A 26,465-nucleotide genomic window follows, 5' to 3' on the forward strand; every position below is an offset into this window, starting at 1 on the left:
GTGGTGAAAAGACTAGCTTTGAATTATCTCAGCACAGTGTTCAGTCTGGTTTCCTGTCATTCTATTGTCATCTCGCTTTATCTACAATTGTATAAGTTGAAATAAATAAGAAAATATGTAAGTATTACTTTACTTTCTTCATTTTGACCAAACAGAATACATCTGATGATGTTCCAGACTGCTTAGGGAAATCATCGAGGAATTCTCGGTCATTTTGGCAAGCATTACTTGGCAGCAGAGACTACCGACGTTCAGCCAAAGTAGCACCACTTCCTATCAACAACTGTGAACAAAAAGGAATACTTATGGTAAGACTTTAACAATAGTTTATAGAATAACTGGTCTTTTTATTATTTTTACAATCTCAGTCTTGTTTTTGTGCAATGTATAACTGATGTTATCCTTTGCTTTCCTTTGTCTTTAACAGAAAACATATAATGCTCCAACATCTGCAGGGAAACTACCCAAGGAATTTGGGTCATTATCTACACCGAGATTTCCTAATTGCCGAGAAAACCAAAGTACCGGCAAATCAGCCCCAACTCCTGTAGGTGCACGCAAGTCTTGCATGAGCAATGGTAACTTTGCTCGAGAGCGAACCACCCAGAGTCTTATCCTGTCTGACCTCAATGATGAAACCACACTCAAGAAACCACAACATCTTCATTCAGTTGGGAAACAGCCTGAACTTGAGCAACGAATTCGTCAGTTTGAAATCCTCGGTAATGGTTTGTTGCAAAGAAAAAACGAATCAGGAAAATGTGAGGAAAAGAAGCTGCTCAGTAAGAAACATGAACCAGCTAAGCACTTTAGAGGTCAAGAGAGCCAGATAAAAGTTAGAGGAGAAAGGAGAGTCACGGTTCAAAAGGAAAAGGGGAGCATGATCTCACTTAATAACGGTGACAATAAATCGTACACTTCTCCCGGATTTCTTCTTCATTCTAAACCAACTCGAGGAGGAGCTACATCACCCAGCCGTAGAGGGCGACAAGTTCAAGATGTAGACTCAATTCAGCGGGAGCCTACACCATACAGCTGGACCAGTCAGTCCTCGATGTATGACATCTGGAAGAGAACTGAGGAATATGAAGACAGAACCAAACTGGCAGATGGGGACAGCGAAGAAAGCCTCACATCTTCAGAGTATATAGAGCAAGAAGGCAGTGTTAAACCATCTGAGTCTGTTGGGAGATCCCGCACCACCATGAAACCAAAGTGGTTCACAGATTTCAACAGGACCAACGACGTGTCTAAGATGCCTAAACCCAAGACTCGCCGAGGTCTTGTAGCAAATGAGGCCTGTGGTAAAGAACACTTGGAGTTCTTAAGCCATGGTAAATGCAGTGACAAAATAGACGCTGCACACGGGGAACAAGCGATAGGACTAAATCATCCAATGGGAGATCTTGGAGTCAGTACTGAAACCAAGAAGAAAGATATCGACATATGGAGAAATGATTTTGAAGAAAACCAGACTCTTGTAAACATTCTTGAGGAGGAAGAGGATGGTGAACAATCTTCTGTCAACTCGTCAAGTATGTCCGTGTACGATACTTGGTACGGTGGTGATAGATGTGAGGAGAACACCGTGCAGGTTCATGGGGGTCGGAGCTCCGCTACCCCCCACGAGTCCTCTCCCATGAAGGCCATGTCTGAAATGGTAGATCGAGAACACAGTCTCAAACCTTCATCAGAACAAATACGCCAAGAATCCATCGCTGGAAAACCATCTCATATTGACAATAAATTCACCGAAAACAACAGCGAGAATGATGAGAGCAAAATGATGGCTCGACCAAAGACTAAGCGCGGTCTAGTGGTGAAAGGGGGTGTTGATAAGAACAGTCCAGCCGGAGAGCTTGGAATCGTTATTCGTGAGATATGCGATGGCCACGAAAATGTGGGTCCATGTGGCAGAAACGAAGCACAAAGTTTACTTTTAAGAGGCCAAAAGAATGAATTAACAAATGTCGACATCTGGAGAAACGATCATGTTGAACACTATGAGGTTGGAGGACTTGAAAGAAATGTTGAGAAAGGTGAAGACTCTAGGGTTGATAGTAAAGAAAGGGAGCTGACAATAAAGGAACTGGAGAAGTTAAATGAGAGCCAGAAGGAGCAGTGGGAGCTGGCTGCTCTAGGCGAATGGTCTGTGATCTGCCACGATGATGAAGATGATGAAGAATCAACCAATATTTACCTTATGAAGGATGAGTTGCATAAAGAGCAAGAGGTAAGACAGAATCTGAAGAGCATCATCTGCGAGTTTCAAGAACTTCAAGTCATCGAAGATTTACAGAAGATGCTGACCTTTGCAGGATGTCCAAGAGAGCAAGTTGAGAGAGCTCTGCGTCAATATGCTCGTATCTGCCATGGTCCAGTTCCGCTCACCGTATCAGGACAATCAAAAGCAGAGGCGGTTGAATCTCTCTCCATGAACCTTTGGCGTCGAACCAAACCCTTCGTCCAGGATCGACCGTCGTGTAGCTTCAAAGAGTTTGCCAGTGTAATGAAGGAGCTAGACACTCTAAGAGACAGACAAGACAGTGTGGAGGATTACCTGAAAATAAATCTAAGAAAAGAGGAGGCAAGAAGGAGGAAAGTCCAACCGTCTAAGAGAAGAAGAAAGACACCACGATGGGCACCAAGCAGAAAATTGTTTCAATGGGAGATAGACATGATACTCATGGAAACGTATGTCTTTTACGAGGGAAAGATTAAATCTAGCTGTCGTATTGATGTATTGCCAATCATTTTAGAATAAAGTGAGTTTTAACAATAAAAAGCGGTTACAATGCCAACATACAGTCATGGAATGTTTGCCTGTGGGGGTACCAGGGTTTTAAGCCAGGATTTGATAAAAGGGTGTCCCAAATTGGCTGGAAATTTTGAAACTTGGTGTCCAAATTGTTCACTAATATAACAATACTGTGTCGATTGATAGGCCATATTCACAATGTGACAGAATTGTGGTAGCTACGGGAGTGGGGATTGAACGAGAGCAAGTGATGGTTAGGGCTGCCGTCAGACCAAGTGACTGAAGACACGGGCTGAACTTCAAATGTTTCTCAATCAATTTGGAAATAAAGTAAAATATAGCTTTTCATTAATTTTAGACCGATTTCGAAGCAATGTGTGACGTCACAATACAGTACAATGCACTAATAGCAGTATTGGCAGTGGACACTGTTGGTTATGACTCAAAACAATTATCATCATAAAACCTTACTTGTTAACGAGTAATGGGGAGAGGTTGATAGTATAAAACATTGTGAGACACGGCTCCCTCTGAAGTAGCGTAGTTTCGAGAAAGATGTTCCACGAATTCAATTCCGACACCTTAGAATTAGACTTTGAGAGGTATCGAGGGTGTTTTTTTCTTTCACTATTCACTCGCAACTGCGACGACCAAATGAGCTAAAATTTTCACAGGTTTTTTATTTTATGCATATTATTGTTTGTTTGTTTGTTTGTATGTTTGTTTGTTTGTTTGTTTGTTTGTTTGTTTGTTTGTTTGTTTGTTTGTTTGTTTGTTTGTTTGTTTGTTTGTTTGTTTGTTTGTTTGTTTGTTTGTTTGTTTGTTTGTTTGTTTGTTTGTTTGTTTGTTTGTTTGTTTGTTTGTTTGTTTGTTTGTTTGTTTGTTTGTTTGTTTGTTTGTTTGTTTGTTTGTTTGTTTGTTTGTTTGTTTGTTTGTTTGTTTGTTTGTTTGTTTGTTTGTTTGTTTGTTTGTTTGTTTTGGTGTCAGTCCTGGCAAACCTGGATTGTTGATGTTTTTCTGTTGCCCTCAGTCGTGTGGTTCTTTGTTTTCTCTTTTACTGCCTGCCCGTCTTATATCTTGATAAATCCCCCTTTGTCCTATTTTCCAATCCAGATGTATATATTTATATATTTTTAATGTTTTTAAGAGTTTTCTCCTTTTCGTATAAAATGTTTGTAATTTTTAATTTTTATGTGAACTGCCGAATAAATAATAATAAAAATAAAAATAATAGTAAAGACATTGTTCGTGTAAAAAAAAAAGATTAAAAAAACACACATAATAATGTGAAAATAATTCCTTAAAAATACGAAAACTTCATAGTGTATACCGTAATACATTTCTTTTTTTTTGTACTTTGTTTAAATTTGTATACCCAAATAATGTAATTAAAAGCGTTGTTTTCAGCATCAAATTACTTTAAAATCTCAAGTGAATTTGTCTAATAATTATTATGAGCTTGTAGGCCTACTCCCTCCCTGAACCTACCTTTTTATGAGCTTGTAGCCCTGCACCTACCTTCTTTTCTTTTTTTCTTTTTGTTTCATTAGTAATGCCACCCCCCCCCCCCCCCCCCAGTAATATGGAAATAATATGTGTAGGCCTATTAAAGAAACAGTACAAATGAACGTTATTACTTTCTCACCATGCACAGAGCATCTATAGAGTTCAAAACAATCCAGCTAGGGGCCCTTAAGCGGGCCCGGACCCCCGGACCCCACGCCGGAAAAGGCTTTGCGCTACGCGCTCGCATCGACACCTTCCAAGTTTTTCCTTGCATTTATTTTAAGAGTGTTTGAACACGTACCCTCGACATATATATGACTTGTTGTGCTTAATAATTCATTCTGAAATATAATTGTGACTCCTAATTTGAAGAAGAAAAAACGACGTCGGCCGCTCCTTTTTGGCTAGTCTACCGAAGTTTCCATTCGGGATCAGGCAATATTCGCAATTGGTCTATTTATAGATGCTCGGCTGACGTCAAGTAGACCGACAGCAGTCCAAATTTGTCTTCGCTCTGCTGCCAGATCTATAGTTTTACCTAAATTTTACACGATTCCAATTATAAGTAATGGCAGATGACTCTGATGAAGATGATTTGGTCACATACGGTACTTCGCTTGAGCCGATCGACGACGGTAAAACAAAAGTTTAAATTCTTCTAAACTACTCCTCGCGTGTTAAATCACATTGACCAGTTACGATATTACATTTTCAGTCCTGTGTTTATGTGTTATGTGTAGCATTCTACCTCCATGCCATGTGTGTAGCAATGGCAGGTTGTTGATGAACTGCTTTAATTTACTGCGTTAACTTACCCATAGACTAGAGCAACCAGAGCCTTATCCAAGGCAAAACCCTTTAGTTTTCCTGTTATTATGTTACTGTGTATGCGGTCAGGGCTTTATCTGGAGATTAATAAAATTTATCGTTTTATTTATGCCGGTTTATAATAATATTTAATAATATTTTAAATAATATGTAAAAATTGTAGGCAGACCTACCAAGCCAAGTCTCACGTATTAGGCGTGAGACTCACGCATTTGGGCTCTGTCTCACGCTCACACGCAAAAAAATCTCACGCATAGCTGGCCTCTGGACTTGGCATCTCTTTGAGGCCAGTTGCGATAACGTAACCCTCCCGCTAATGCAGGAGGGTTGCGTTATCGCAACCAATATTATTGATTAATTATAAATAAGGGAATAAAGCCAAAGGGTAGCGAACAAGTTCTTGCCTGGCCGTTTAAAGCCGGCAGGGTCGAATTGCTGTGTGATGAAGGCACTCACCTTCGGCTCGGGCCTTTCACACGACCCCTTTCAAACGACCCTGCAAGGTTGTAAACGGACGTTTAAGAACCGTTTAAACATCCGCTCTCCACCAATAGGAGTAGAGAAACTGTCTGGGGGTATTTATGAATAATGGGATAACTTTCCGTATGGCGCCACCACTTTTTCACTCATTTTTACAAAAAGGGATATAATATCAATCAGGTAAATAAGTTCCTATTATTTTATATCGAATGAAAAAGTGGTGGCGCCATATGGAAACTTTTCCGAATAATGTATTAGGTCCCTAATTATTATAATAAATAGATTTAATTTGGTCATATTTAAACTTGTTAAGGCAGTGGACATAGCTATTACAAGCATCTTGCTCAAGGACACAAGCGTCACGACCGGGATTCGAACCCACACTCTGGTGACTTAGCACCAGAACTTGATTTCGATGCTCTTAACCACTCGGCCATGACACTCTAATTATCCCTTTTCAGACGCAGCTCGACGCAAACCAGTCCTCCTTGAAGATCAGGTGGTTACGGACAAGCAAGGACGTCGTAGATTCCATGGCGCTTTCACAGGTGGCTTTTCAGCCGGCTACTTCAACTCAGTCGGTTCCAAGAAAGGTAAAAATGCAAAAAGAAATCAGACAAACAAAAATAGCCTTCTCAAAGTGTACTTCTTTAAAGATGTGATAATATATTTGAGTTGTGTCGGTAACCGATGGTTAATAATAATATTAATATAATGTCAAAAGTCTTATAAACATTAGCACACGGATACACCAAGCAAGGTACTCAAGGCGCGGAGTACAATATACAAACTTTCAGAAAGTCCAGCACGATGAATTATGAGACCCAGTTATTCAGCACCTTACAAGGGTTTACGAGGTGCTACAGCCCATACAGCAGCCACAGCCAGGAACATCGGGCGAACCCCTTCTCTTTTTGATAAGTACACTGGGTTCTTTTATGTACTTGTGTTACACAGCACATGGGACTAACAGCTTTACGTCCCATCCGAAGGACAAAGCAATGGTTTAATTAGTGTATTGCTAAAGGACACAAGTGTCACGGCTGGGGATTCGAACCCACACTCTGCTGATCAGAAACACCAGAATTTGAATTTGGTGCTCTTAACCGCTCGCCCACGACACTTCCACTTTGTTGACAACTCAACTGTTAAAAGATGAATTCCAAATTGCATTGCTAAAGCTTTCTTACTCTTTCTTACTTAGGATGGGAACCATCTACCTTCACATCGTCCAGGGGTCAGAAGTCAGGAGCATCTAATCAGAGAGCAGAAGACTTTATGGATGATGAGGTATGGTAGACGGACTGCATGCATTTCAGAAAAAATAAGTTCATAAGTCGAATACCACTTTCAGTTGAAATCCTTAGGTTTGGAGCTAGTTCTAGAATTCCACTTGTCTGAAAAACTTGTCGTTTTATCAGTTGAACTTTTTGAGCTACATGCAGTTGTTGAAGTGGTAATAATTGGATTCACCCAGTTTTCAGGGAAAGTTACTTTTGGCTTCTTGAACTTCTTGAAAAGAGGCCTTATTGTCTTTTTGTTTTTTTTAAAGAGATAATAGCCTAAGGGCCATGTCACAGGAGGCAATTTAGGGGCCGGGCAATCTCCAAGAAGAATAGGCATTCCTATTTGAATGTTAACTTGTTTCTTTTGTGGATCGTAAGATGATGTTAAAAAATTGACTCATGTGCTACCAAAGCAGTCTAGTAGCAAGCACTGCAGTCGGTTGCCTCCAAGTTGCCTGTAAAAGTTGCCTCGTGTGACAAGGCCCTACATCACAAGACCAGATGGACACTGCAAGATGAAGAGGACACTTAAATGATGTGAGCAAATCACCCATCATCTGCGACAAGGGGCATGTTCCCGCCTACTCCTTTCACTGTTATTAAGACATCCACCAGGAGCCTGGGGCTTTTCTCAAACCTCGGCTTAGGCTCCGGCTCAGGCTCCGCGTGCTGATATACAATCAGCAATTCGTGCTGAAAAAGCAGGTTAAAGGCCGAGCTGCGTACACAGCACGCGGAGCCTAAGCCGGAGCCCAAGCCGTGGTTTGAGAAATGCCCTTGGCTGGTAGAACTAGTGAGGTGGAACTAGTCTGGGGCCGATTTCACAAAGCAATAAAATTCATTGCAGAAAATTTCTCAGTATCTTCATAGTGATTTGTATCGTGACATCACACTTTACTAATAGCAACTACGATTGATTTGCAGTTACGATCAATCTTTAGATCTTTGTGAAATCAGCCCCAGGTATGAATATGCCTCATACTATCTTCTTTTTTGTTCTGAAGGACTTGGGTGATTTTGGAATTGCTCCACGAAAGATTGTGACTACGGGTAAGTTCACCAATGAGGAGACGCGACGGAAACGTCCAGCGCAGGTTGTCGGCCCTAGCGTTATACCCGGGGAATCTCCATTACAAGATTTGATTGTTCCAAGCAAGTAAGTTGGGTTTTAAGAGATGTTTTTAGGAAGACTGAACCAAAAAGCAGGGTTCTTTGTAAGACTTTCTGCGGAAATTATTGATAGGATGTAAGTGTTCTGGCAAACTCAGAGCTGTAGGGACTTTTACACTTTAAAACAAAGGTCCCGAAACTGTTTTTTTTATGTTAAACTGGGTCTCCACATTCTTTAGCAAATTGAATAGTAGGACAACAATAGCCAGATGGAAGTTACAAGTTTTATATATTCAGTGTTTAAAGACACTGGACACTATTAGTAATTGTCAAAGACCAGTCTTCTCACTTGGTAGTTGTCAAAGACCAGTCTTCTCACTTGGTGTATCTTAACGTATGCATAAAATAACAAACCTGTGAAAATTTTAGCTCAATTGGTAATCGAAGTTGCCAGATAACTATGAAAGTTAAAACATTCTTGTCACACGAAGTTGTGTGCTTTCTGATGCTTGATTTCGAGACCTCAAAATCTAATTCTGAGGTCTACGTTACTTCACAAGGAGCCGTTTCTCACAGTGTTTTATAATATTTACAGCTCCCCATTACTCGTTCCCAAGTAAGGTTTTGCGCTAATAATTATTTTGAGTAATTACCAATAGTGTCCACTGCCTTTAAGTACAATTGGATAACTTGAAAAACCATTGAAGTGTTTCTTTGTATTTTCATGTGTTTCTCTGTAGTGATTCCATGGGGGCTAGGCTCTTGCGTAAGATGGGATGGAGACACGGTCAAGGCATAGGGGCAAAGGTCAGGAGAAGGAAGAAGAAAAGCGCCCTCATTGGTGAGTATTGGGTCAGATAGGTTTATCAATATTATTTATAAAATTGTGGTTAAGGAAACTAGAGTGCCTCATAAGTGAACTTTTAAAATCACTGTAGCTCACCAGCAGGAAACTTGTACAAAAATTCTTGCAATGTGAACCAATGGGAGTGTCGTAGCCGAGCGGTTAACAGCACCGAATTCAAACTCTGCTGTTGCTGATCAGCAGAGTGTGGGTTCGAATCCCCAGCCGTGACACTTGTGTCCTGAAGACACTTAATCATTGCTTCGTCCATCGGATGGGACGTAAAGCCGTTGGTCCCATGTGTTGTGTAAACGCATGTAAAAGAACCCAGCGCACTTATCAACAAGAGTAGGGGTTTGCCCTGGTGTCCCTGGCTGGATTGGCAGCATATTGCGCCACAGCACATTGTAAACCATTACATGGTGCTTAGGGACTAGGTCTTATATCTCAAAAATTGGCCCCACTCCTTGCAGTAATAATACCTCGCGCTTTGTATCCTTTGACAAAAGGCGCGTTATAAATTATACGGTTATTATTAAAGGGCTCAGTATTTTTTTTGCAAGGACGTGGAGCTATGTTTTGAAACTGTATGACACCTACATGTATTTCTTTAAAGCACCATGTACATGTAACATTTGTAATATAGTTTACTAGGCTCTGTGGCACAATATGCTGCAAATAAAATCAGGAACACCGGGGCGAACCCCTTAAGAACAGAGACATGATCTTGGTTATCGGAAAAAAATACGTGATTAGGGTACCACCAAGACTGGTATGAATTGTGAAACTATTTTCAATTATGATCCAGGAGCACCAGAAAGTGATGGCAGTGGTGGAGAGGAAAGCAACTTCTATCAGGGGTTCCTCTTTGCTCCTGCTGATGTAGATGAGATCGCTATGATGCCCAAAGATGACCACCACGGCATCGGGTACAGGGGTTTAGACCCGACACTGGCTGGTATGGGGCGTCATGTTTCGCTGTTCGAGGAACCTGTGAACAGTCGCGGTGGAAAGCGTGGCATCTCAGGACAGGTGGGTAACATAATACCATAGAGTAAGGAACGTAGATGGAGTTACAACTAGTCGTCTTCACAGGTTCCATGTGTGTTACCGCGGGCAATAACGACCAGCGCTAATCGGCAGAAACATCTGTGGGCGCATTTACTAACGAGCAAAGTATAAAGAACTAGCTACCCAGTTAAGCTACAGAAAAATACACAGATTGCGATGCGTTCAAGCGTCCTTCTCAACCAACAACATACGGCAAGGATGATTTTAGCTATGAATAACGACATTTCAATGATTTTGGCAAACAAAAATGCAATAGGAATTACCTCTTTGTAGTATTCTTATAAAACAAACACAAAATCAGTTGAATAATTACGGCTCTCTCAATCTTCTCAACCAAAAATATCCTACGCGAAATTGTACAAAAGTAAAAAAAAAAAGGAAAAAAAAAAAGGTCATTTTATAAAAATTCCCCTTTTTCAGTTTGTGTCTAATTGTGTCTACCGTTCAAATGCATATCCCCCGCTAGGAAAAGCGTTTGCAAACAATCTCAATTCGTTTTCAACGGCCGGAGACCACCGACATTCTTTTCATGATAAAACAATCAATACCACATATTTCATAATTTTCCCGATCAGCAAAACCTAACAAATGTCATAATTCATTACAGGAAAGGCCGATTTGTTTGCTTCAAAATTCAGTCAAAAGCTCAAAGTCTACAGTTTCTAATGTAGCATTGTGCGCATGCAACGTAGGTGACATTGTTTACTGCGCACGCGTTGAACTTGTGTGTTGCTACTTTACCACTCCAATAATTATGAATGGAAAACGACGTGATACCAGCGACGGCAGCGAAAGGCGGTAACACACATGGGGTACAAAGAGCTCGCTGCAGTCGAAATGTGTACAGCCTTTTACAGGCGCTGCGGTTCACATCCATAGTGTTTCCACTGGAGGTGGATGCAGCACTAATCGGATTAATTTGAGCTTCGGGGATTAAGACTGGAGTTGTAACTCCTTCTGTTCCTTGCTCTATGATAATACGTAGACAAATAATATAAATATTGATGGACATGTAGTGTGCCTTGTCTGACAGAAAGACACTCCTGGGCATAGAAGGATGAACAGTGGACACTATTGGTATTTACTCAAAATAATTATTAGCATAAAACCTTACTTGGCAACGAGTAATGGGGAGCTGTTTATAGTATAAAACATTGTGAGAAAACGTAGTTTTCGAGAAAGAAGTAATTTTCCCTGAATTTGATTTCGAGACCTCAGAATTAGATTTTGAGTTCTCGGAATCAAGCATCTGAAAGCACACAAATTTGTGTGACAAGGGTGTTTGTTTCTTTCATTATTATCTCGCAACTTTGATGACCAATTGAGTTAAAATGTTCACAGGTTTAGTTTTTTGTGCATATGTTGAGATACGCCAAGTACGAATACTGGTCTTTGACAATTGCCAATTAAAGGAACACGTTGCCTCGGATCGGACGAGTTGGTCTATAAAAAGAGTTTGTAACCGTTTTTTATAAAATGCATATATGGTTGGAAAGATTTTTTAAAAGTAGAATACATTGATCCACACGTATTTGCCTCGAAATTGGTTTTCCTTTTACTGTGCGAACTAACACGGTCGGCCATTTATGGGAGTCAAAAATTTGACTCCCATAAATGGCCGACCGTGTTAGTCGACGAGGTAAAAGGAATTTGTGTGGATCATTGTATTTTACTTTTACAACATCTTTCTACCCATTTGCATTTTATAACAAACAGTTAAAACGGTCAAAGACCAACTCGACCGATTCAAGGCAACGTGTTCCTTTAAAACCAGTGTCTTTAAAGTCAAGACTGAACAAGTGAGATTTTAAGTTGCAGAAAGTTTTAAGCTGCAGAAAGTGTCTACCACTCTAAGGTTCAGTGGAAGAGCATTCCAAAGAGAGGGTGCAGCTGGTGAATAAGAATGCAACAGCGGGTAACAAGTTGTTTTTGAGACCCCAAAACACTGCTAGCTCTTGTCATTGTGGAAGTGACTAGTTCTGCTAGTCTGGTTTTAGCCATGGTGCTCCGTTATAATACTATCAGAAGCATTACATGTATGATGCCAGTGTAATTTGTTATCGTGTTTAAAAGGCAGTGGACACTATTGGTAATTACTTAAAATAATTATTAGCATAAAACCTCACTTGGTAACGATTAATGGGGAGAGGTTGATAATATAAACTATTCCCTCTGACGGCTCCCTCTGAAGTGACATAGTTTTCAAGAAAGAAGTAATTTTCCACGAATTTGATTTCGAGACCTGAAGTTTAGAATTTGAGGTCTCGAAATCAAGCATCTGAAAGCACACAACTTCATGTGACAAGGGTGTTTTTTCACCTTACAACTCCGAGGACCAATCAAGCTCAAATTTTCACAGGTTTGTTTTTTTGTGCATAGATGTTGAGATACACCAAGTGAGAAGACTGGTCTGAGTGTCCACTGTCTTTAATGACCATAATGTTAATGACCATACATGTAAGTTGCTTGTACAAAATAATAATAATTAAAAAAAAATTATGAGTTTTTCATTTATTTTCACAAGGCTTTTGGCATCGGAGCTTTCGAAGCAGCTGATGATGAGATTTATTCCTCGGGTAATTTGGCCAACTACGACCGCGTTCTTGGAGGGGAGGAGCCGGGGAAAAGCAAGTATGGCTGGACAGCGCCCTCTGACAGGCAAAAAGGTACGAAGAAAGGGAGGTCTGGATTCATGTGAGTGGGCTTTGCAGCCGGAATTCAGACGTTTGATGTCAGAATATGCTGAAAATTGGGGGAAATTACATCTAAACTGCCGTCGATTTCTCAAAGAGTTAGGACTCGTGTTATCTCGAGTTAGGACGAGTAACATGTAGCACACCAAGCTATTAACATCAATCATAAGAACCATCTCTGCCTTCACAGGTACCCATTGACACCTAAGTGAATAGAAGCAAGTATACATGTAGTATACAAATATTGACTGCTTCGAGTGCTATGGTTATAACTATGACTCCCTCGGTGATCCCCGAAGCGTTCCCTGAGCGTTCTATTTTTCCCGAGGGGGCCTCGGGAAAATAGAACGCTCCGGGGATCTCCGAGGGAGTCATAGTTTTAACCATTGCACAAGTAAAAACAGTCAATATTTGTTTTATAACACCCCAAACATTTCTAAATACTATTAAGTTACAGACCTGAATGCTACAATCCACGGACGTCACGAATACAGGTTGCGAAAACCTTTACTGTGCTGCATGTAGTGTCATGTAATCCGAAATGGTTACAGACTATTAGGTTATCATCCTCGTACACGCAACGGACGTCTGGGTACTGCACGCCGTGTGATAGTCTTCGGACTAGCGCACGGCAAACCGATGCACTATCACCCGGCTGTCGTCTAGTAAAACTAAGACATATCATGTGACGCGCTCTAAACCAATGAAAAGGCAGAATATTGGTAAGGGATGTTATAAATACACATACATGTACAGTAAGTAAGTGTCTTCACTTTGATTTGAACACACACCCAGATGATTATGCAACTTGAGTCCAGTACATTTGATCACTCGGCCACACCACACCCACATTGATTTCCAAAAAGGATGGTCAAATTCAAAAATATACCCTGTGCGTGGGACCCAGACACCCCTCCGGTTAAGTTAACATGGCCCTGAAGCAATGCAGGAATGACTGAATACAAGTAGGTAATTTTAAGTATCCACCGAACTTTATTGTTATATGTGTGTCTGTTTTTTTACGTGTAGGAAGTCCTGGAGTGCTGGAAAACTTCAAAGCCTCCGGAGAAAGGAGAAGTGCAAATACGGTATGTTTGCAGATGGCTACAACGGCATTACCAATCAATCTGAGAATCCTTTCCCTCTAAAATTCCGTCAAAATTTAGAATTTGCGTACGTGGCAATCGCCATGGTCTTAAAAAAAATACAATATTTGTTATGTAAACTATAGTGTCCCATCCCTTTTAAGGGGCTACGTAGTGGTATCTTCAGTTTGATTCACAGATGTGAAAACGAGAAGCCAGGAATCAAGATGTCTGCCAAAATATTTAAGGAATATCTGATGTCTTCATAACATTTTGTACGCATAGTCTATAAATATTGAAGCAACTGCTTTCTTTTTTTAAGTAACTCGTAGATTATGGGAGATTACAGCGTGACTTTGTTCAAAAAGATTCTTTGTGATTCGAGCCACCTTTTGAACCCTCAAATTACCCCCAAAGTCACTCAGGCATGTACGTGTATAAAGGCCAACAGGTGTAAGGAATCCTTTCGGCCTAGTGCAATTAAACGTTTTAAAAGTATATTGTCAAGATAACTTGTTTTTTTTTTTGTTTTTTTACTGTACTTTTTACATACCCTCACTCCTTTAAGGCAGTGGACACTATTGGTAATTACTCAAAATAATTATTAGCATAAAACCATACTTGGTAACGAGTATTATGGGGAGAGTTTGATGGTAAAAAAACATTGTGAGAAATGGCTCCCTCTGAAGTGGCATAATTGTCGAGAAAGACAAGGTGTGACAAGGGCGTTTTTTCTTTCATTATTATCTCGCAAGTTGTTGTTATGCCTGGGGGTGTATGTATTCATGTGATACACATGGAAGACAAATTTCACGTGGTTTTTTTTCATCACGGTAATAAATATTTTTAATTTTAATCTTAATCTTCTTTCAAAGGTGTACCCTCCTCCTGTTCTTCCAAAAGATTTCCGTCCCTTCCACATCATGAAGGCATCCTCCAAGGAGAACCAACCGCCGACTACAGACTATCAAAGCCGGTTCAAGCTGAGTGCAACGCAGAGGGGCGCGATGCTCGGCGAAGAGGAGCTTCCCGGTAAGAAATTATGTGTTTCATACACTTCCTATAATGGAGTTTGCAGAATCCTCTTCTAGCTTATGGGTGGCATGGTTGGCGTGTGCGTAAAGCGTCCGCCTCTCACCAAGGTGACCCCGGTTCGATTCCCGGCCGGGGCCATATGTGAGTTGAGTTGTGAGTTGGTTCTCTGCTGTGCCACGAGGGTTTTCCCAGACCGTCCGGTTTTCCTTCCTAAGGTAAAATCAAACACTTTCGATCTTGGCTGTGCTCCGTGGTCATAGTGGGTTGATGTGGCTGGCAGCCAAAGGCGCCCTTGCATGCCTGCTTCTCGAACACATTGTAGCCACGTCCTTCGCAATTCAGCTCTTAGCTGCCAGTAAGGATGATGAGCCCCCCAAATTATTTTTATAGCTTTGGAAACTCAAGGAGGGAAGTTTGAGTCGTGGCGTTTTAGATTTACTCCATTTTGTTTGAGGAGCGACTCAAAACCTATGGAATGATGGAATGCTCCTTACGGACTTCTCCCAGAAAAAACAAACTCCCCCTAGAAGGAGAGTGGAATCAACTGCCCGAAGCTGCTACCATGCCTAGAAGAAAAAGTCTGGATTTATAAACTGCTCCAGTAGGGGACAGGTTTGGACCAACAAAAGATGTTCAATAACCTACCTCTCATACTCCAGTGTCATGGCCGAGCGGTTAAGAGCACCGGATTCAAGCTCTGGTGTTTGATCAGCAGGGTGTGGGTTCAGATCCCGGTCGTGACACTTGCTACATAAAATTGGGGAGGTAGTGCTTTCTGCTCTACCGGCCAGGCTTCGAATTGAAGACACCCAAGCCTACATTCGTATGGAGTGTGAAAGGGGTAACCCTGTTTCCGCCCTAGGAGTAGGTGGCAATGGCCCTGGAAAAAAATAATTGTAGCCCACACCTTGAAGTGGCCTTCAGGCCTTGTGTGTCAGGCGACTTGCATAAAACAAAACAAAAACAAAAAAAAACCTCCCCAATGACATGTTTCAAAAGAAACAAAAATATCAGTTTTGAATCTAAAGTACATACAGTACATGTACATGTAGTCGGCAACAGACACATCGCACCAACTTTTTGTAAAGAAAACAATAGCGAAATTTCAGTTTTATACATGGGAGGACAACCCCTAAATAGAGAAAAACAGATAGGATCTGAAAAACCCAGGCTAGGCTTCGGTTGCAGGTATCAAACCTACTGTAGGTCCACAGAGGGGGAAAGGCAGAGACAGAAACCATTGAGCCAACCCGACTGCCCGGTTAAAAGCAGTGGACACTATTGGTAATTACTCAAAATAAGTATTAGCATAAAACCTTTCTTGGTGACGAGTAATGGGGAGAGGTGGACAGTATAAAACATTGTGAGAAACAGCTCCCTCTGAAGTGCCATAGTTTTCGAGAAAGAAGTAATTTTCAACAAATTTGATTTCGAGACCTCAGATTTAGAACTTGAGGTCTCGAAGTCAAGCATCTAAACGCACACAACTTTGTGTGACAAGGGTGTTTTTTTCTTTCATTATTATCTCGCAAGTTCGATGACTGATTAGGCTAAAATTTGTACAGGTTTGTTATTTTATATGCGTATGTTGAGATACATCAACTGTGGAGGCTAGGTTTGACAATCCCAATAGTGTCCACTGCCTTTAACTGTTCCTGTTTAGTTGCCTTCTCTGTAGCTCCATTTTAACGGTTGACACTTTCTTTCACAGGACCATCGTCTGTGTTTGACTTCCTGTCGCCTGAAGATCAGCAAAAGTTAAAAAGTAGCGTCCCTACCCAAGTACCCACTCAAGAGGAAGGTAAACCTTCCAGTTTACGGCAAAGAGGGTTTAGCCAGACACCTCCGTCTGCTGCCACTATTGTCCCTACTGCGAGTAACCCCCAACATAGCTGGGCAGTAGGAGCTGCCTTCAAACCCTTTGCCAGTAACCCAGCAAAACAAGAGAGGTACGACAAATTCCTTGCCAAGAAGAGAGATGGAACAGGTGAGTGTCTGAGAAACTGGTGAGGGTTCAAGTGATTATCTACGGAATCGTTTAAAGGAACACGTTATCCTTGGATCGGTAGAGTTGGTCTTTGAAAAGCGTTTGAAACCGTTTGTTATAAAAATGCATATGGTTAGAAAGATAATTTAAAAGTAGAATACAATGATCCACACAAATTTGCCTCGAAATTGCGTGGCTTTCCTTTTACATTGCAAACTAACACGGTCTGCCATTTATGGGAGTCAAAAGTTTGAACTGTGTTAGTCGACGAGGTAAAAGGAAAACCACGCAATATCGTGTAATACTTGTGCGGATCATTATATTCTACTTTTGAAATATCTTTCTAATCATTACGCATTTTATAACAAACGGTTACAAACGCTTTTCAAAGACCAACTCGACCGATCCAAGGCAAAGTGTTCCTTTAACATATTTAAGGAATCTTTGTTAAAACATACAATACAGTACAAGTGGCGTGTTGTAGCCGAGTAGGTTAAAGGCAGTGGACACTATTGGTAATTGTCAAAGACTAGCCTTCACAGTTGGTGTATCTCATCATTATGCGTAAAATAACAAACCTGTGAAAATTTGAGCTCAATCGGTTATTAAACTTGCGAGATGATAATGAAAGAAAAAACACCCTTGTCACACAAAGTTGTGTGTGTTCAGATGCTTGATTTCGAGACCTCAAGTTCTACATCTGAGGTCTCAAAATCAAAACACTAAAGCACTTCAGAGGGAGCCGTTCCTCACAATGTTTTATACTGTCAACCTCTCCCCATTACTCGTAATCAAGAAAGGTTTCATGGTAATAATTATTTTGAGTAATTACCAATAGTGTCCACTGCCTTTAAGAGCATCGGACTCGAGCCCTGGTGTTTCTAATCAGTCGAGTGTGGGTTCGAGTCCCAGTCGTTACTCTCGTGTCCTTAAAGCAGTACGCTTGACCATTATAGCTTTGTTTGTTGGATGGGGTGTAAAGTCATAGGTCCTAGGTCGTATGTAATATTGGTAAAAAGAACCCAGTTACACTGATCCTTGTACAGTGGGTTCTAAACGCTTTTGAATTTACACTTTCCCCATAAAAGTGACACTCGGCAGAGGAAAAATTGCTCTTCCCCTTCAAGAGCGAAGTTCAAGGCATGCGACACAGTTCTTTTGTTTCTTTCATCTAGAGTCCCAAAACCAGCTAGGTCCCTTTAATTTCACAATCAATCAGCTTACAGAAGAAACCACTGTAACAGACATTTACCTGCAATCTTTCTTTCCCAGAACAGTTTAAAGACACTGGACACTATTGGTAATTGTCTAAGACCAGTCTTCTCACTTGGTGTATCTCAACATATGCATAAAATAACAAACCTGTGAAAATTTGAGCTCGATTGGTCGTCAGAGTTGCGAGATAACTATGAAAGAAAAAAACACTCCACTTCAGAGGGAGCTGTTTCTCACAATGTTTTATACTACCAACCTCCCCCCATTACTCGTCACCAAGTGAGGTTTTATGCTAATAATTATTTTGAGTAATTACCAATAGTGTCCACTGCGTTTAAGGACAATCAACAAACCCTACAGTGCACCATAGATGCCCCAAACCACAGTACCATTAGGAAAGTTTTAATAATAATAGTTAATGTAGCGCACGTATCTACCAAACAAGATACTCATACATGTACAAGGCGCTGAGTAAACGTGAAGTCTCATATACATGTAGCGCACGTATCTACCAAACAAGATACTCATACATGTACAAGGCGCTGAGTAAACGTGAAGTCTCATATACATGTAGCGCACGTATCTACCAAACAAGATACTCATACATGTACAAGGCGCTGAGTAAACGTGAAGTCTCATATACATGTAGCGCACGTATCTACCAAACAAGATACTCATACATGTACAAGGCGCTGAGTAAACGTGAAGTCTCATATACATGTAGCGCACGTATCTACCAAACAAGATACTCATACATGTACAAGGCGCTGAGTAAACGTGAAGTCTCATATACATGTAGCGCACGTATCTACCAAACAAGATACTCATACATGTACAAGGCGCTGAGTAAACGTGAAGTCTCATATACATGTAGCGCACGTATCTACCAAACAAGATACTCATACATGTACAAGGCGCTGAGTAAACGTGAAGTCTCATATACATGTAGCGCACGTATCTACCAAACAAGATACTCATACATGTACAAGGCGCTGAGTAAACGTGAAGTCTCATATACATGTAGCGCACGTATCTACCAAACAAGATACTCATACATGTACAAGGCGCTGAGTAAACGTGAAGTCTCATATACATGTAGCGCACGTATCTACCAAACAAGATACTCAAGGTGCTGAGTATATACAAACTTTAAGAAAGATCTATGGTTATTGCAGAGATGAATTCTGAGACCCAATTATTTAGCACCTAAAACCTAAACATAATGGTTTACAAGGTGCTATGGCGCATACAGCAGCCACAGACAGGAACACCGGGGACAACCCCTTCTCTTTTCGATAAGTGCACTGGGTTCTTTTACATGCGTTACACAACACATGGGACCAACGACTCTACGCCCCATCCGATGGACGAAGCAATGGTAAATTGTACACAAGTGTCACAGCTGGGGATTCAAACCCACACTCTGCTGATCAGAAACACCAGAGTTTGAATTCGGTGCTCTTAACCGCTTGGCCACGACACTTTCTACCCCCCCCCCCCCTCCTTGTTCGAGGAATATTCAGAAGAAAACAAGTACAGAAGTGCCAAAGTCGGCTGCCAATGGAAGACTTTTGAATGCTAGGATGCAGCTAATATACCAGGTAAATCTTCCATTGTTTACGGTAGTCTGCATGAACATACTTATATTTCAAAGAACAATGGATTGGTAAGTCTTCTATCACTTGGAGTCCCCCAAAGTTTCCCTTGGTCAAACTTTAGGAGTGTTCAGTTTGAAATTTCCTTCACCGAAATCATTTATGTACTTGACGAATAAACCATTCAATTCAATTCAATTTAATTCAATTCAATTCAATTCAATTCAATTCAATTAATTTAGTATATATTATACCTTGTGTCGGATTTTCCTGTGATTATAAAGCCATTATACACTTTCGGTACAGAAAAAGAAAATAAAAGTTCACAGATTTACAAATAATTTTCAGGGTTTACAGAAGGTAATGGTGAAAGACTTCTCTTGAAACATTGTTCCATGAAATGCTTTACTTTTTGAGAAAACATTAAAACAATATCAATTCGCAATAGCGAGAATTACAGATTTATTTTAAACACATGTCATACGGCGAAACGCGCGGAAACAAGAGTGGGTTTTCTTGTTATTTTCTCCCGACTTCGATGACCGATTGAGCCTAAATTTTCACAGGTTTGCTATTTTATATATAAGTTGTGATACACCAAGTGTGGGACTTGGACAATACTGTTTACCGAAAGTGTATAATGGCTTTAAACCGACTTTTTTTTAAAACCAAATTCTGTATAGTTTCGGACAAGGGAGATGAAGGTCTGACGGAGTGGGAACGACAGAAAGAAACGGAGGAGTTTAACCGAGCTGCTTCTCTCTATCGTCCACTGAGTGGTCTCATGGCAACCAGATTCGTCACCGCCAAGAACGACGACAATGATGACAAAGTGGATGTACAGGCTGAGGAAGGGGTGTGTATTGTGGTCTGTCCAATAAGTGGATGTACAGGCTGAGGAAGGGGTGTGTATTGTGGTCTGTCCAATAAGTGGATGTACAGGCTGAGGAAGGGGTGTGTATTGTGGTCTGTCCAATAAGTGGATGTACAGGCTGAGGAAGGGGTGTGTATTGTGGTCTGTCCAATTAGTGGATGTACAGGCTGAGGAAGGGGTGTGTATTGTGGTCTGTCCAATAAGTGGATGTACAGGCTGAGGAAGGGGTGTGTATTGTGGTCTGTCCAATAAGTGGATGTACAGGCTGAGGAAGGGGTGTGTATTGTGGTCTGTCCAATATGTGGATGTACAGGCTGAGGAAGGGGTGTGTATTGTGGTCTGTCCAATAAGTGGATGTACAGGCTGAGGAAGGGGTGTGTATTGTGGTCTGTCCAATAAGTGGATGAACAGGCTGAGGAAGGGGTGTGTATTGTGGTCTGTCCAATAAGTGGATGTACAGGCTGAGGAAGGGGTGTGTTTTGTGGCCTGTCCAATAAGTGGATGTACAGGCTGAGGAAGGGGTGTGTATTGTGGCCTGTCCAATCAAAAGGACCAATATGATATTATAAATGCCAGAAAATAGTTATCAGTTCCGAAACATAAAATTTGTAGTATTATCAGCATTTATGTCTGGAATAATGAAACAAAGGATGCCTCGTAAGTGAACTTTATCTCTGTAGCTCACAAACTTTGAGGAAACCCTCGTCTTAGACTGAATTTCACGGCTTACCACAAACACAGTCCACAGCATTCTGGAATAGATAAGCGGCCATAGCCACCTTCCGTCTTCAAGGGGTTATGCATTAAATATTGCTTGAAAACAATTTCTCTGCTATAGTAGAAATGAACAAATATTACAAGTGACATGGTAGTTTGGCTGGTAATCTTATTCTAGTAAGCAATTTTTTTTTGCTTAATCAGAATTGAGCCTGGGTGATAAGGTCAGGACTTTGTTCTTCGTCCACAGGGAGATAAATCTGAGCAGGCCAAAGCAGCAGAGATGAAGATGTTTGGTAAACTGACTCGAGACTCCATGGAGTGGCATCCAGACAGCCTCCTCAGTAAACGCTTCAATATCCCTCACCCGTACCCAGGGTAAGACTAATTTGCATTCCCGATGAATATATGAATACTTGACAATGGACACTATTGGTAACTGTCAAAGACCAGTCTTCTCACTTGCTGTATCTCAACATGTGCATGAAATAACAAACCTGTGAAAATTTGAGCTCAATTGGTCATTGAAGTTGCGAGATAATAATGAAAGAAAAAACACCCTTGTACCATGAAGTGGTGTGCTTTCAGATGCTTGGATTTCGAGAATGCAAATTCTAAATCTGAGGTCTCGAAACCAAATTGGTGGAAAACTACTTCTTTCTCAAAAACTACGTTAATTCAGACATGTCAGAGGGAGCCAATTCTCACGATGTATTATACTACTGTATCAACCTCTCCCCATTACTTGTTACCAAGAAAGGTTTTATGCTAACAATTATTTTTGAGTAATTACCAAAAGTGTCCACTGCCTTTAAAACTTATTGTCCTGGACTTGTCATCGATATCTGCGTATTGTGTTGATCAAAGTTTTTTCTAGCTGATTTGCATGATTTGTAATGTGTAAACCACCAAAAGAAAGCATGATTGAAATATTTAATAGATGTTCTTGTGCTAAGTCAACAGTGTGTGGGTTCGAATCCCGGTCGCGACACTTGTGTCCTTGAGCAAGATACTTTACTATAATTGCTTCTCTTCACCCAGGGGTATAAATGGGTACCTGCGAGGGTAGAGGTTGATATTGTGAATGAAAAAGCCTTTGGAGCGATATAAACTGTTGCCCAGGTTGTATACTCCCAAGGGAGCTGAGAAACATTTAAAGGGATGTTATTGGCCCTATGACCAGGGCACTAATGTAAAGCACATTGATACGGTTATTGTGAAATGCGCTATATAAATTGTTGTATTATTATTATTGTTATTATTATGTTAGTTATGCATCAGGGCTCAAGAAAATAATTTGTTTTTGCCCTTACACCGGTGTGTATTAAGCACTGTATTATTGTCCTAAAGCCCGGTTCATACTTCCTGTGAGTGCCAAGAGAATTTGACGTGAATTTGACGTCACAACCCTCCTTTCGTAGCGATATTCACATGTGAGTTGAGCAAAGTTGAACTGCTGCGAATTTTTCGTTGCGAATGTTTGACGTCAACATTCTAATCACATTTGCATTCGCAGGAGGTATGAACCGGGCTTTACTCCTGTGTTCTGTGAACCACTTGAGTGGGATTCAAACCCAGGCCCTGTGTATGTTCAAGCAGATGTCTTGCCACTAGACCATCGAGCAAGACCAGTGGCTCGAGGCAGTTCGAATCCTATGCGTTAGCAGCGGGATTAAAAGATGTTAGAAATATGTTTGAAATGTGTTTTAGAATTATGTTTGAAACATGAGTGAAATGTTTCTCACACATCAGAACTAAGAAAACAAAATCTCTCTGAAGTTTATCTTGAGTGTTCAGAGTGTTTTAGTTTAATAAATTGTCCTGGGTTAATATTGCTTTGTGTATATTGACACTGCAGCTCCACCACTGTCGGTTTAACTAAGGTGAAGAAAGACAAGTTTTCCATCTTCAATTTCCTCACTGTTGCGACGCCAAGTGCAGAACAACCTCCACCCCAAGCAGCCCCTGACAAGAACAAGGAAAGAGTAGGGTCACTCGACAGGGAAAATCCCCTGGACGAGAAGGGGTCCCGTTGGGATAAGAGATCTTCCCTTCTTGCAAATGTGGGAGTGTCTGAAGGTGGAGATGTTTCAATCAACCCAAAGGCCTCGAAAGGTTCAGAGGAGCAGAGTAAGACGCTGTCCACTCTTCAGGTATGGATAACGCTCAAACCGTGTTATATAAACACCTATAAACAAAATTACTACCAACTACATTTCTAAATAAATAAATGATCAAGGAAGTGTTACTTCTACAGTAGTTTGTGATGAATCTTTTTATTTTTATTACTAGCCCCTTGACGATCCAGACAGTGAAAACCGACCTCCAATGGACTTATTCAAAGCCATCTTTGCAAGTTCAAGTGAAGAGGAAGAAAGTAACGATGAGGATGAGGATGAAGAGGAAGGGGTTGCCAAGGAACGGCAAGGTCAAATGTCAAATGGTAAGAAACAGGAATAGACCTTTACACATGTTGCATATCAGTAGGGCGCCCTCACTTAGAAGTAAAAAAGTGGCCGTTCATTGGCCAAACCTGTGCGGTGCGTACAAATCTGTGCGTTGTGATCATTTTACCACTAAGATGGCAGTTGGTTGTCGTCAATTCATTAGGTCTATATATTATATATTGGCCAATGGGGTATTCCGGCATAATGAGCTCATATTATTGTTGACAGAATGGTAGGAAAGAGACAGAGACTAAAAAACAAATGCCAGGATTTTGAACTGTCCTTTGAGAGATCCCTGCTTAATCTTCACCACAAAATATACTAGAACAAGCAGAAATGTCAATGATTTGACAATACGTTTCCACAAGGTGCTTGCTTTTATTCTTGAGAGATCCAATCGATTTTAACTTTGAGTTGTTTCCATAGATGAAACAAACGGCACAACATCAAAACCCACTGCATTGTCAACGGCGAACCAACACCTTGCCCATGTAATTTCAACAGCCACAAGCTCCCTTCATGCTGCCGGGAAAAGACAGCCTGAAGTCTTACACTCCACTGCAAACTCTGGTTCAGAATCAGACGGGTACTACGGTCCTCAACTTCCCCCTCCCTCGTCCGACCCGACACAATGGGTCAGTGATGAGGTCAGAGGTCACCGGGAACCAGCAGGTTTAAAGAAGGACACGAATGGGGTGCGTGTTAAAGCCAAGACACACCATAAAGAAAAGCGTAGGAAAAAACATGACAGGCAGAGTACGGGCAAACACAAACGAAGCAAAGATAAAAAGGTAAGTTAGATAGTTTGGTTCTGTAGTGTGTTGTGGCCGAGCGGTTAAGAGCACCGGATTCAAGCTCTGGTGTTGATCAGCAGAATGTGGGTTCGAATCCCGGTCGGGACACTTGCTAAATAAAGTTGGGAGGCAGTGCTTTCTACCAGCCAGGCTTCTGATTGATGATACCCTAGCCTACATTTATAAGGACTGTAAAATGGGTAACCCTGTTTCAGCCCTTTGTGATGAGTAGGTGGCAACGGCCCCTGGAAGAACACAAATTGTAGCCCACACCTTGAAGTGGCCTGCAGGCCTTGTGTGTCTGGTAAAATATATAACACAAAAAATGAAATGTCTCTAGCTAGTTCATAGGTCAAATAGAGTATTTGCACAATGTGTCATCGACCGCCATGTTTGATGATAAACAATGGAAAAGTGCATGCGTGTAACAGCTGTAGAAAACTCTCAGCCAAGCATGATAGCCTTTCACACGTGCAGATTTCATCAACAATGATGGTCAATGACGTCATGTGCAAACCATATGTAGACCTTTGATGACAACACAGTTTGTTTAATACCACTTTGCAGAAGAGTGGGAAAACATTGTCTCTGCTGTCGGAAATGCAGTACTCAGTTACAGCACTTAAGCAATGCAGTCAGCAAACCTTGAAAGCAACAGTACAGGGGTCTATAGACCGTTATCACGGTGCAGCCATCTTGAATTTCTCCCATTGCTATCAATGTTACCAAACCGAGGCTGGAAGAACAAAATAGTCTGGTTCCTAATTTCAAAATGATAGTTAGCATTCATTATCATAATTTGATACGAGGAACATGAATAAGATTGAGGCAGTATGGTAAAGGTCTACAAATTACAACTTGGGATGAAAATTGGCTATCGAGTATGGTTTTGACTGCTTCCTGAATTCTCTTTAGACACTAGGCTCAGGAATTTTGTCATGAAAGTATTTTTTTGTTGACTTCTTTTTACCCAGCACAAGTCGAAGAAGAAAAAGAAAACCAAAGACACTAAAGTGAGGCACAAAGGTCATCACAGGTCACCATCAAGGTCAAAGTCAGGTCATAAAGGTCATAGGAGACAGCCAGCATTAGAGAAAGACTACGATGCAAGCGGAGACAGCACAAGCAGCAGTGATTCCAGCTGATAAAGACTTAAACCAATGCAGCCACAAATCTTATGAGGCAAAACAGTATGGTACTTGTTTGATATAAAATGAGAATCGGCACACATCAATGCTTATGGAAACTTGACAAAGATGGCGGGAGTATGAAGCCCGGTTCATACTTCCTGCGAATGTTGCCGTCACAAAATTCGCAACGAATTTCGCAGCAGTTCAGCTCTGCTCAACTCACTTGCGAATATCGCTGCGAAATGATAGTTGTTACGCCAAATTCGCTTTGCATTCGTATTCGCAGGAAGTATGAACCGGGCTTGATTCATTTGTCTTGAGAATGAGAAGCAAGTCGGGAGTCCGAAGCATCCAGTAACACATTATATGAATCAAAGCAAGCTCGACAATAACTCTTGTAAATCACAACAGATCTTGAACAAATTTTACTTTAATGAGAAAACCTTTTTTTTTTTTACCTTTTTATAAAATCGTCTTCTTTGAATCAGAGACACTGTCTATTTTTAGCAATCACAAATCCTATAAAATACATGTGAGATTAGTCCGAGCTACTGGACCCAACAACATTAAACATTATCTGGTGAAGTTAGTTTACATGTGATTTTATGTATGTCTGTTGGTAACAGTGTACAAATGACCACACAACTCAAAACCCTAAAAACAGGGAGTGACAAAATCTGCTGATCTCTATATATACGTTTCAGATATATCAGATAACATTTTTTGAAAGAAAAGTCTTTGACAAATCTGAACCGTCCAACATAGACTGCATAGACTTGCACAACGTGTAAATCTGTACAAGTCATGTGTGGTCAATTTAGGCATCCATTCTGATTTAAAAATATTATTGTTAACATATCTAGCATAACATAATCGTTTTAAGTATAGAGAAGTCTTTGATAGATTTGGGAGAATTGTTTTGTTATCACCCCTGTTTTGAACAATATGGGGCCTTTGTCTACAGCTACTAACAAACATACGAGTATTTAATTGAACCCGTCACGCCAGAT

General features: G+C 40.9%; 1 protein-coding gene across 1 annotated transcript; it reads left to right on the top strand.

Annotated features, from left to right (window-relative positions):
* The first annotated feature begins 4,741 nt into the window (after positions 1–4,741).
* LOC117289347 (G patch domain-containing protein 1-like) lies at positions 4,742–25,662 on the top strand. The gene is made up of 16 exons (XM_033770433.1): positions 4,742–4,899; positions 6,034–6,165; positions 6,777–6,862; positions 7,863–8,014; positions 8,709–8,809; positions 9,621–9,844; positions 12,408–12,549; positions 13,606–13,664; positions 14,537–14,693; positions 16,408–16,683; positions 20,177–20,349; positions 21,335–21,462; positions 22,943–23,237; positions 23,377–23,527; positions 23,958–24,322; positions 25,300–25,662. The coding sequence occupies exons 1-16, from the start codon at positions 4,833–4,835 to the stop codon at positions 25,468–25,470; spliced, it is 2,679 nt and encodes an 892-aa protein (XP_033626324.1). The 5' UTR covers positions 4,742–4,832; the 3' UTR covers positions 25,471–25,662.
* Positions 25,663–26,465: the final 803 nt, after the last annotated feature.

Source organism: Asterias rubens, chromosome 4, assembly GCF_902459465.1.
Source record: "Asterias rubens chromosome 4, eAstRub1.3, whole genome shotgun sequence".
Classification (NCBI taxonomy): domain Eukaryota; kingdom Metazoa; phylum Echinodermata; class Asteroidea; order Forcipulatida; family Asteriidae; genus Asterias; species Asterias rubens.

Coding starts and splice junctions, on each gene's coding strand:
- LOC117289347 (XM_033770433.1), top strand. CDS start 4,833: ATGGCAGATGACTCTGATGAAGATGATTTGGTCACATACGGTACTTCG. Junction 20,350..21,334: donor ATGTACAGGCTGAGGAAGGG/GTGTGTATTGTG, acceptor CTTCGTCCACAG/GGAGATAAATCTGAGCAGGC. Junction 23,528..23,957: donor GCAAGGTCAAATGTCAAATG/GTAAGAAACAGG, acceptor TTGTTTCCATAG/ATGAAACAAACGGCACAACA.